Genomic DNA, 12,048 nt, shown 5'->3' with positions numbered 1-12,048 from the left:
ACGTCGCTGAACATCCATCGATCTGCTGCTCGTCTGGTCATCCAACACGTTGGAAACCCTCGGATCACAGAAGACGAGCAGCGGAGGAGGATGGTTCAGGTAAGTGATCTTCTCTGGCTGATGCTGACCCAAAACTTTCAGGACGTCGTCTTTATGCTGCATTAAATATAATCGAATCCTGAATCACACGCTGGGTTCACGGGACTCGAGCTTTGCGATGTATCTGAGCACAGATTCATAAAATAACTCGTATTTCTGTTAAATTAAACTGAGAACTCTTCACTGCATTATTGTAAACAAAGAACTCATATGATAATTCGACGATGATCCTCTAACATCCCCCCGACGGATTCAGAACCAAAGGAACCAGCACGTCTGCCGGGCCGCGGTGTTGTCGGGTCATATAAGGCTGCTGCAGTCATGGAGTGCGTCTCTGGCCGATCACAGTGTCGGGTGGAGGTCAGAGGTAGAAGCCGGTGGCCGGCGGGTCGGGGAGGCTCGGTAGCGTCTCGGGCAGCTGGACGGCAGGCGGCGCCGGTCCGGTCCCGTTGGGCAGCGAGCAGCCGGCCGGGTAGGAGGTGTTCAGGATGCAGCCGTTCTCCATCTGCACGGAGAGGCAAGAGGTTAGCCACCGTTTAACCCTCTGACGTCCAAGCAATGGTTTTAAAATCAGCTAATCTGCAGCATTTCCTGGTTCCGTCCATCAGAACACACTGAACATTCTGGGTTCTGGAGGGTCGGTCTGACAGATCAACATGTTTTAAGATGCCAGATGCTTTGGATTGGACATTTTTCACTGTTTTCTGACGTCTCATCGACCAAATGATTCATCAATAATGAAATGAATCATCAGTTGTAGCTCTAATTTTATGCCGTTAGCTGCCACCAAACCAAAAACACAACAACAGTTAGCTAAAACTAACAACTAGTTAGCTAAACATAGAAAACAGTGAGCTAAAAGTAATACATACTTCGCTAAATGCAACAAACAATCGGCTAGCGCTTAGCTAAACCTAACAAATAGTCAATGAAAACTAACAAGTTAGCTAAATGGAAGAAACAGTTAAAAGTAACAACTAGTTAGTGAAAACATAGAAAATACTAAGCTAAAAATAATAGTTAGCTAAAAGTAGGCTACAGTTAGCTAAACCTGACAACAGTTACCTAAATGTAAAAAATAGTTAAACATAACAAATGGCTAGCTAGAAGTAGGTCATAGTTAGCTAAACATGACAAACAGTTGGTTAAAAGTAACATATAGTTAGCTAAAAGTAACAAACGGTTAGCTAAATGTAAGAAATAGTGAGCCAAAAACAAATGATTGGCTTAATGTAAAACAAAGTTAGCTAAACATAAGTAGTTTGCTCAATGTAATAAATAGTTACTAGAAGTGTTAAACATTTACCTAAAAGTAATAAATAGTTAGCTAAGTATTCATTTTTAGCTAATCATTTATCTGATTATATTTATCTCTATACTAACCTACTAAATAGTTAATTTAATGTTATTCTTTATTTAGTAGTTTCATCTAATCATCTAATTCATTTCCTGTAGCTCACTATTTATTTGGTTTCCTGATCATTCAAGCGTTACTCGTAGCTAACTATTTGGTACTGTTAGCTAACTATTTGGTACTGTTAGCTAGCTATTTGGTACTGTGAGCTAACTATTTGGTACTGTGAGCTAGCTATTTGGTACTGTTAGCTAACTATTTGGTACTGTGAGCTAACTATTTGGTACTGCTAGCTAACGATTTATAACCACATTAATAACAATAATTAAGAGTTATAAATTGATTCCTGAGGGAACCATTTTGAGCTGGGAAAGTTCTTCCAAAGATGGAACGGTGAAGAACCCTAAAAAGCTCCTTGAGGCTCTTCTACTTCTAAGAGAACATGAGATTCAGCTGAAAGCTCCTAAAATGTGAGTAATTATGAACGCCTTTGTTTCACACACTGAAGCTAAAGCTGGTCCTGATCACAGCCGCCTCACCTTACTGTGACCGGGCTCGTGCTGGATCTCGGAGGTCACCATGCCGTAGTGGTCCAGCTGCCGGCAGGGCTTCCCCACCCCGAGGATCTGCTCCAGGGAGGCGTTGGGCGGCGGACACTGCGACAGGCTGGACAGGACCTGGGCCAGCGGTACCGGGATCTGCTCCGGCTGCCGTTTGTGGTTCATCCCCTGGAAGGACGGAACCGTGGACTCGGCCGCCTGCTGCTGCCTCCCAAACAAACTGCTTCCACTGAGAGTGTAATCCGCATTGTCCATGTCGGGCATGCTATAATCCATGCACGACTCTAGTGAGGTGTTGGTGAGAGGTTTTTGGCTGTTGTCGAGGCAGGAGCTGCTGCCCAGACTCTCGCTGAACCCAAAGTCCTGCCACTGGGACTTTCCTGCCGGATGCTCCCTGCTGGAGATGCCGCTCAGTCCGTTGAGGTTGGCTGCCTTCTGTTTGGCGTGGCACTGCTGGGAGAGCTGGTTCTGTGTCCTGGGTTGGTAGTGTTGGTGCTGCTGATGGAGGTCCAGGTCCGAGGCCTTGTCACTGAAAACAGTCTGCGGTGCGTGAAAGTGTTCCATTTGAATCCCTGCCGTGGCCAGGATGTCCTGCGCTGTCCATTGTCCGTTGGGGATCGACTGGTTCTGTCCCAGAAGATCTCCGTTAACTAAGGTGTTGGTCAGGCGGTCGCTCTGCTGGTTCCAGTCGTGCGACCCTTTACCAGTTCGCATGCTGAGGTGCTGCTGCATCTGCTGCGACAGCTGCACGATGGGAGCCTGCCCCATCGGAGGAGGCTTACAGTGAGGAAACTGCATCTGCACGGTAGCGTCAGTCGGATGGTTGCTTCCAGGCAGCGACACCGTCGTGGAGCTGACCGAGGAGGTACTGGGAGGCGCCTGAGCTCCGTGATCCGCCGAGTCGGTTTTTCCCTCAATGGAGTCGTAGATATACGAGAGGATCTCGTCATTCGTCAGCAGGTCGTCCAACGTCGGCACTCGTTCTGGGTCCATCTCGACTCGGATCATCCGCTCATCGAGCAGCAGCAGCTCCAGGTCCTCGGCGCTAAGCCCGAGACCCTCCAGAGCCCCGAACAGCTCGCCGTTCGAACAGCCGCCCTCGTCTGCGTCCACAACCCCCTGACCTTCCAAAGATAGGGAGTCCAGGGTGGCCAGCAGCGGGTCGAAGCTGGTACCGGGCTCTGTGACGGCCGGAGCCACCCCGCCGTTAGCCGGCTCGCCCCAGCTCCTCCTCAGGCCGGAGGGCTCCGGGTCAGAGAAGCCCATCTGCTCCCCGAAGAAGCTGCTGTGGAACGACATCTTGGGCTCCAGGGCCGGCTGGCAGACGTACACCGACTCGTCCTGGCTCATGAGCGCCCCCAGCAGGGAGCCGGGGTCCACGCCGTCCCTCACCAGGCGGTCGGTCCGGCTCTTCTTCGACTTGCTGCCGTTCTTCTCCAGGCCTCCGTCTCTGAAGACGGCGATGGGATGGTTGGACTGGTAGAGCAGCGCCTCGCCGGTGGCGTAGGTGAAGGGAAGGTGCATGGAGCGCTTACGCAGGTGTTCGCCTCCTTCTTCATCCCTGCAGGAACACAAAGTATGATGAGGATCTGGAGACCCACCGTAGACGCTTACAGTCGATCAAAGGTTTAGGTCTGGTTCTTACCCCCCTTCCAGGATTAAGGGTTTCACATGTGGTTAAATTCATAAATGTCATGAATGAAAACTCTACATGTGGCCTCGTTTACTGAGACCAGGTTTGGTTGTTCAGGAGACTTTACGTCATTCTGATTGTGTCTAAATGATAACGAGCCTCTCTGGTTCATCTGTGGTCTGAAACACAACACATGCAGCGAGGACGTACAGCAGAGGTCTCTGGGTGGCGATGATGTAGTCCGCTTTCCCGTTCTTGTAGACCAGCCGGGCGTTGGCCTGGACCCACTTCCACCGGTTCTCCTTGGTGAGGAGCCGGAACACCGTCAGACCACTTTCTCCGGTCTTCATCACTGCAGAAATCCACAGAAACAGTTAAACTCAAATTAAAAACTCATTTAAACCTCATTAAAGCCTTTAAGTCAACAGTCGGACCAGAACTACGCTGGACTTTGCAGGTCTACACACTGGAGGCTCTTCAGTGGGTTTTAGTTTTTCAGTTTTGACACATTTTGACTCGTTCTAAAGTCTTTAAATCAGGTTTCTGTCATTTTGGAGACTTTTAGGTTCATGTGGAGCAGAGTTTGACATTTTAGACAAACTGTGACTCCCTTTGAAGACGTCTGAAGTCATTTTGGACCCTTTTAGAGGAATTCTGAACAGGTTTTTGTCATTTCAGACAGGTTTAGAGTTTGGTTTTGGGTTATTTAGGACCTGTTTTTGACTGTTTTGGAGATTTATTTGACAAATTCTGAACAGGCTTTTGTCCGTTTGACACATTCTGATGCACTTTGAAGAGTTGAAAGTGCAGTTTTTGGGATATTTAGGAGATCTTTTTGACATTTTAAACAGGCTTTTGTCATTTCGGACAAACTGTGACTCCCTTTGAAGACGTCTGAAGTCATTTTGGACCCTTTTAGAGGAATTCTGAACAGGTTTTTGTCATGTCAGACACATGTTGGATGTGTTTTCTGTCATTTTGGACCTTTTTAAACGTCTCCAGTCTCCGGTTCGTTTTGCTGATGGTTATTAAATGGACCTTCCAGGTCAGTGGAGCTGCTTCAGGTCGTTTTCTTCTTCTGTCCGTTATAAACCAGGCCGACCTGCAGCGGCCGGCCTCATCTCTGACCTCGGCGGTGTTTATGGATCATCGGCCGAGCTCTGCTCCTGCATGGATTTGTGAATCCTCTGCTCTGGCAGCTCTGCAGCTTTGCTCAATCTGCTCCCTAATCCAGCGGGATTACTTGGGAAAGCTGTCTGAACTCTGTGACCAGGTTGGTCCAGACCGCCCCAACTTTTTCTGACAGACCGCGACTGAAATAGCAGCATGTTGATGTTGGTAATCTGGCAGATGAACGGACTCCAGGAGATCTGCAGCAAACGCTGCAAACATTCAGCCTGCAGCCTCGTCTGGAGACTTCAGAGAAGAATCGGTTCTGGCATGTTGTCCTACAGCAGCTAGCATGTTAGCATGTTAGCATGTGGACGTATTTTAATCTTGTGGTGTGACGTGAACATTGAACTGCACATATTTATAATAAATATGAAACATTCTGACTCATCTCCACCAGTTCTTGAGTCGGTTTCGGGTTATTTAGGACCAACTTCTGTCCATTTTGGAGACTTTTTGAGTAACTTTGGAAGGATTTTGTATTTTGGACAGTTTTTCAGTCGTGTTTGACAGGTCAGGGTTGGGCTTTTGTGATTTTTAAAACTTTTTTCATCATTTTGGACAAATTTCAAAGTATTTACGACAGATTTCTGTCATTTTGACTCATCTTGAACAGTTTTGATTATGATTTTAAGCTTATTTGGGACCAGTTTTGTCATTTTGGAGACTTTTTCAGTCATTTTGAACAGGATTTTGTCTTTTTGGACAAATTTTGAAAATGTTTTAGCTACTTTTGGCCAAGTTTGGAGTCATGTTTGACAGGTTAGGGTTCGGCTTCTGTGATTTGGGAAAATTCTTTTGTAGTTTTGGACTAATTTCAAAGTATTTACGACAGATTTCTGTCATTTTGATTCATCTTAAAACAGTTTCTGATTAAGATTTTTGCTTAATTGGGACCAGTTTTTGTCATTTTGGAGACTTTTTAATAATTTTGGACAGGATTTGAAAATGTTTTAGGTAATTTTGGACAAGTCGTTGTCATTTTTAACATTTTTTCCGTCATGTCTGACCAGTTTGGGCTTTTGTTTCTGACTCCTCTTGGACAGGTTTTGATGAAGGTTTTAACTTATTTAGGACCAGTTTTTGACTTTTTGAGTCATTTTGGACATGTTTTAGTGGTTTTAAACAGTTTTATGTGAACTTTTCAGACTTCATGACTAATTGAAAGCAGAGTACAGACAGCGGACACGCAGCTGCAGCTCTGGTTAAATGTGCCGTGAATTAAAAGTCGTTTTTCTCGTTGACGTTCTGATGGACGGTCGAGCTGCCGGCGTCTCTAGAAGGTTCCAGTCCTGCAGCTTCACTGCAGCGAGTCGCTCCAGCGGTTCCTCAGAGAGCGAGTCGACTCAGAAGCAGGGACGCAGAACTTACTCCGGACGTGGTTCTCTGCGCAGTACAACATGTCGGCCGCGTGGATGAACTGGTAGCCAGAACCTCGGACCCGGAGCTCAGCCTCCGTGTAGCCCAACACGATCTTCCCCCTGAGCAGAAACACCAGAGTCAGCAGTTACCGCTTGTGGCTCATTTTTCATCTAGAAAGACATTAAATCGACTGTTTCTACGAGACAAGTGAGACAAGAGCTCGGTTACTTTGCGTCGCAGGCGAGCGGCGTGAAGTCCAGCTTGTGTTTGGTTCTGAAGATCATGTTCTTGGTTCTGATCTCCAGGATGGACGGCGGCTGCAGAGGCGTGGCGATGGCGAACAAGGCGAGCTGCGGCGGCGCCTTCCCTCCGTTTTCCTGCCGCTGGTTCTGGCCGTGCAGAAACTTGAGGCGGCCCTGGATGTTCAGAGCCTGGAAGCAAAGAGTTCAAGATCAAGATCGAAAAAAAAAAGAAAAAAACTGGAATAATTCAGCGTTTTAAAGAGTTTTCTTCTGAAATAACGTCGAATATCTGTGAATTAATGATGTTTTTGCTGATTTAAATCCAGTAAACAGAATTTTTTAAATCCTCAAACATCAGTTTTTGTAAAAACACAGATTTCTGATGTTTATTAACATAATATCGGCCTGTTGTTGGTCATCAGCTGAACAACTCGTCTTCATGTTTCCAGACATCGAGTCCTTTACTTTCATTTTAACTCACTGAAGGACTCCAGAGACAGAATCACAGAAACACCTGGACGCTGCAGGTCAGTGTGACCGTGTGGTCATGTGACCGTGTGGTCATGTGACCTACCAGGAAGCCGGAGGAGTTGTCCAGCAGGCAGCGGAACCGGCAGACGAAGCTTCTCTCCAGGAAGGACGAGTTCTCTGGAGGCAGCTGCTCGGGTTTGTAGGTGACCAGAGACGAGCTGCTGTCGGGCTCCACGTCTGAGGACGGAGACACGGCGTCAGGAACAAACAACAACAAACAACAAACAACAACAAACACAAACACTGGATCGTTTACATCCTGAAGCTCCTCGACGGGCTTCAGACCGGATCGCCTCTGACTCAGAACCAGACGTCATTTTTCGAGGCTGCAGAACAAAATTTAGTCTGAAATATAAAGTTTTCAAGTTTTTTATCAAATAACACAGTTTTAACAGCTTTAACTAAAAAATATTAAAGGTTGAACATTTAGACTCATTTATTGTTGTTTATCTATTAAAGTTTTTACTGTATTTAAATCAGCAGAAATAATTTTTCCACATAGTTTATGTTTAAAACAAACTTTTTGAATATTTTTCTAAACTTGTGTTTTACAGATTTATTTTATTTTTTTCACTGTTTTGTTAAATTAACAAACACAACAAATAAAATCACAGAGAACAAGAATGAAAGTATTAAACTGGTTCAAAGCATCAGTTTAGAACCACAAACAGCATCCAGGTTGAAAACCAGGATTTCTATAAACAGGAATTTAATCTTTCACAACATTTGACTTTTAAACGTTTCTTTTCCTCCACTGTAAAAAAAAACATCCAGATTCTGAAGACGTTTGTCGTCATATCAATGAAAGATTTTGTGTTTTAAGGATTAAATATTTATGTTTTGGTAAAAAGAGTAAAATTGCAGAAAAATCAGCTTAAAATATGACGAGTTTTGAGATTTTTTTAAACATTTTTTTGTGGACATTTTTTTTCATCATTACAGTATTTTATTGTTCTTTCAATGTTTTTATTTGTGTTCTTTCAGTGTTTCGCTGTAAAATGACACCAGTTTGATTTAAATCAGTTAAAAATATTATTATTTTCTGATATTTGAGAAATGACAGAATCAGAATTTAACATTTTTTTAATGGATATTTTGTTCATTTCAACAGTTTTTCTTTTTAATTACACATAAGAGTGAAATCACAAAAAAATGATTTGTTTATATATATTTTTTTAAATTCCAAAATATTTAATAATTTTAACATTAAAAAAATCTGTATTTTCACAAACAGTAATTCTTTCTTTTGTAATCTGTAAAAATTACATTTTTACTTCATTTAAATCTGGTAAAAATCATTATTTTTCAGGTTTTTGGAAAATTATGTGAATTAAGAATTGAAGCTTTGTTTTTTTTTACAGTTATTTTTCAGATTTCTGTCGTTTAGTTAAATTACAGACAGAAAGTAAAAACCACAGAAAAAAGTTTTAATTTAAATGTTGACTTTTTTTTTTAGAAAGGCCAAAAATATAAATAATGCATTTGACAAATAGAAATTCAATCTCTCAACTGTAAAATTAAAGTTATTTGTTTTTATATTTATATATTTTTTATTGTTGTATTATTTATTCTTTTTTTTTTGCCTTTTGCTGCCACATTTTGTCGTGAAAACATACGAATGATTGACATTTAAACGTATAAATTCATCTTTTCTGATTTAAAACCAAACTCCTGAACGCTGCTCTCACAGTTTAACACAGTTTGGTTTGTTCCTGACGGTAAACTGGTTTGTTTTTTTTGCCCTTTAGTGTCGTCTTCTTCGCTACGTGACGGTTTGGAGGCCACGCAGCCAGCGGCCTGTCCGAGTGGGTCGGCTGCGTCACGGTCTTAAACGCAACCAGCACAAACGTTTAAGCATCTTAAAACCCAAATACAGATCTGGGACCACTTCACCTCGTAAGCCCCGGCGAAGATTACAGGTCATGTGATCTGACCTGATGCTGGTCTACGGCTTAAGGCCTCAACGAGCTGACGCCCCGTTGGTTGGTTTAAACGCACCGGCTTCAACTGTGGCAGGAATCCCCCCCAGGAGCCCCACGAGACCAAAAGGAGCCCAAAAGGTCTCCTGGGGTCGTGGGGTGTCGTGGGGTGTATGGGACACAGGAGGAGTTTTTTCATAAAACTCTTAGTAATTTCCCAGACTGGGATAAATAAAGTATTTTTCTATTCTTCTTCTAATACGGGACTCAGTGGCACCAAAACACGCTGGAGACGCTAAAACTCAACATGGCGGCCGTCGGGGTCGTATTTGTTGACGTTATGACTCCAAAATTTTCATACATTATTGACGCCTTATATTCAGACTCTGGCAGCAGAACGAAGCTTTTAAATCCAGTAAAATCGTGTTAATTCAAAGTCATGACGGAAAAACAAACGTCAGAGCGTTAAATGATCAGAGAAACCCTTTGATTCTAACAGCTTCACAGGTTTGGCTCAGATCATCAGACACACAACGTTACCCTTCCACCAAAACCAAGCAAATGCGTTACAATTAAATATATGCAAATGGCGGCCATCTTGAAAAATGGACACCAATTTTGGTTGACGTTCCTGAAGGACAGTTTTGGAGCCTAAACGGCAAAATGAAGGATTCCTGTGATGTTTGCTAGCTGAACATTTTCTCGTTCAGAAGCCCATGTTGAGGAGGACGGAGCGCTACCTGGTGGCGAGTCCTGGCTGATGGCCGTCGTCGCCGCCGCAGGAGGAGGAGGAGGGTTCAGAGCCCAGTGGAGGTTCCTCCGGAGCTCCTGCTGGTCCTCGGTGTGGACCAGCTCGTAGACGCTCTGGTGCATCACATCAGTCTGAGGGGGACAACAACGAAAAAGGGCTGAGTCCAACAGAACCAGTACACGGAATTCCCATAGACTCTGTGGGGGGGCGGGGCTATACAAAGCTGGACCGCCACTGGTTGGGTCATTTTGGAGTCATATTGATCCAAGTTTTGGTGATTGTGGAGGAGTTTTGAGTCGTTTTTGACAAATTTTGAGCAATAATGAACAAATCTGAGACAGTTTTGGACGGATTGAAAAGTTCTGAACACGTTTGGATCCGTTTCAGGTCGACTTTAAGTCACTTCTGACAGATTCTGAACAGTTTGAGTCACTGTGAACACATCAATTCATTCTAGACCACCTTTGATTCATTTTTGACGAGTTCAGTCTCATTAATAAACCTGGTACCTGTGGGGGGGGCGGAGCTATGCAAAGCTGAACCCCTATTGGTTAGCTAGCTGTCAGGTAACACCTGGGTCAAATTCCTCCTGACTTGTAAATCCAGGAGGCTGACTAGCTGTGGAGGACTAGAGGTCAACATGTTCCTGTCTTTATTTTACAACAGCCTCAAAGTGAAAGTGATGTTTGACGTTTTTCGATTCTCCACAGCGTGGTGTTTAAAAGCAGCTTCAGGTTCCTGCTGGAGGTTCCTGCTGCTCCCTGCAGGACTCTGCTGGTTTCCACTAAAGGCCAAGTTATAAATAGGTGGATCTGGTGAAGGACCCCCGAGCTGCTGCTGCCAGATGTGACACGCAAACCCTCCTCACCTTCATCTACCAGCAGATGATGAGCTTCTGCACGTTTAACAAGATGAAACGCGTCGAGAGTGAAATAACTCCAGGATTAACTGCAAACATCAACCTTCTGAAGCAACAGAGCGACTCAAAGTCAGCAGTATGAGACAGGAAGTAGTCCCACTGGAGCAGCAACACCCACAGAGATGTACAGGAACAACAAAGACGCACAAAAAAATCACCAAAATGACGACAAAGAGATAAAAAATGACTGAGATCAGACAGAAAACGACCAAAAACAACCAGAACGACCTCTGGAGGACTTTCCTGAGGGCTTGGCTGATGTTAAACTGAAACGGTTCCTCCCCAGTGGCAACGGTGAGGAACCCTACAAGGTTCCTGGAGGTTCTTCTACTTCTCAGACTGTGGAAATCTGGAGACCAAACTTCACCCTGGACTTGACCACTTTAGAACTTCAGGAGGTTCCTCTACTTCTAACACACTCTTTGTTTTGTTTTTTAAGAAGTAGAGGAACCTCTGAGAGGCTCCTGGTGGTTTTTCTTCTCAAAGGAGTAGAAGAACCTCCAACACCTTCCTGGAGGTTCTTCTCCTACTTGACTGTGGTGGTAGTTTGAACATCAGGAGACCAAACCTCACCCTGGACTTAGAGCTTCAGGAGGTTCCTCTGCTCCTAACAAATGCTCTTTTGCACTTTTAATCGAGTATTTATTTAATATTTTATCATTTATACCATCTTTGAACTTTTGTTCTTCTGACCACATTCGCTGCTGCAAAGAAGATGCCAAACGTTGGATTTCTTGTACGATGACAATAAAGCTCCTTCTTCTTCTTCTTGTTCCTGGATGGAGGTTAGTGGAGGTGGCCACAGGCGTGGACTCTTACCTGATGGAAGCCCAGGTAGTCCTGGATGGTGTGGGAGGAGAAGAAGATGGTTCCGCTGGCGGTGATGACCAGAACGAACCCGTTCAGAGCCTGAGGAGGCAGAAGAACACAGTCGGTTAGAACCAACCCGGTTGGAGGAGGACTGGTGTTTGGATCAGCTGTGGACGGAACATCACCGCTAACGTTAGCCACGTTAGCTGCACAACCTGCTAGCACCAAGGATCTCCTGCTGCTGTGGGGACATCACCAACAATAACAGCAGTAAACCACCAAGTGTCCAGATGTTCCTCATATGCTGGCGGTGCATGGAGACGCCAGCATCTCAACGTTTTAGAGTTCTCAATTCAATCTGAACACATTTTGAGTCATTTTATTGAAATTTTGAGTAATTTTGGACACATTTGAGTCAAGTCAGATTTCTGAGTCGTTTTGGACCAGTATTTGAGTAATTCTGGAAAAATTAGGATTACATAAATTAAAGAAACAGAACTCTGACACTGAAAGACCAGAAGAAGTAACTCAAACACCTCGATGTGACAAATGCTTTGAGGAGACTTCAGCCAGGACGAATCCATGTGAAGTAGGCAGGAAGAGGAAGGGAAGGAGAGAAGGGAAGGAGAGAAGGGTAGGAGAGAAGGGAAGGAGAGAAGAGAAGGAGAGAAGGGAAGGAGAGAAGGGAAGGAGAGAAG

The 12,048-nt window shown here is 44.4% G+C and overlaps 1 protein-coding gene across 1 annotated transcript in view; it reads right to left on the bottom strand.

The window, feature by feature from the left end:
• Positions 1-460: 460 nt before the first annotated feature.
• LOC103373286 (aryl hydrocarbon receptor-like) overlaps positions 461-12,048 on the bottom strand; it is a 12,140-nt gene continuing 552 nt past the window's right edge. The window contains exons 2-9 of the mRNA XM_008303134.1: positions 11,360-11,517; positions 9,611-9,752; positions 6,995-7,128; positions 6,407-6,609; positions 6,188-6,297; positions 3,857-3,998; positions 1,993-3,574; positions 461-604 (exon numbers count right to left, since the gene is read on the bottom strand). Coding sequence (XP_008301356.1) covers positions 461-604; positions 1,993-3,574; positions 3,857-3,998; positions 6,188-6,297; positions 6,407-6,609; positions 6,995-7,128; positions 9,611-9,752; positions 11,360-11,517 — 2,615 coding nt within the window. The remainder of the gene's footprint in view (positions 605-1,992; positions 3,575-3,856; positions 3,999-6,187; positions 6,298-6,406; positions 6,610-6,994; positions 7,129-9,610; positions 9,753-11,359; positions 11,518-12,048) is intronic.

The sequence above is a fragment of the Stegastes partitus genome, unplaced genomic scaffold (assembly GCF_000690725.1).
Source record: "Stegastes partitus isolate 25-593 unplaced genomic scaffold, Stegastes_partitus-1.0.2 Scaffold1941, whole genome shotgun sequence".
NCBI classification, from domain to species: Eukaryota; Metazoa; Chordata; class Actinopteri; family Pomacentridae; genus Stegastes; species Stegastes partitus.
Note: the sequence above shows the minus strand (reverse complement) of the source record. Positions and strands in the feature narration are given on the sequence as shown.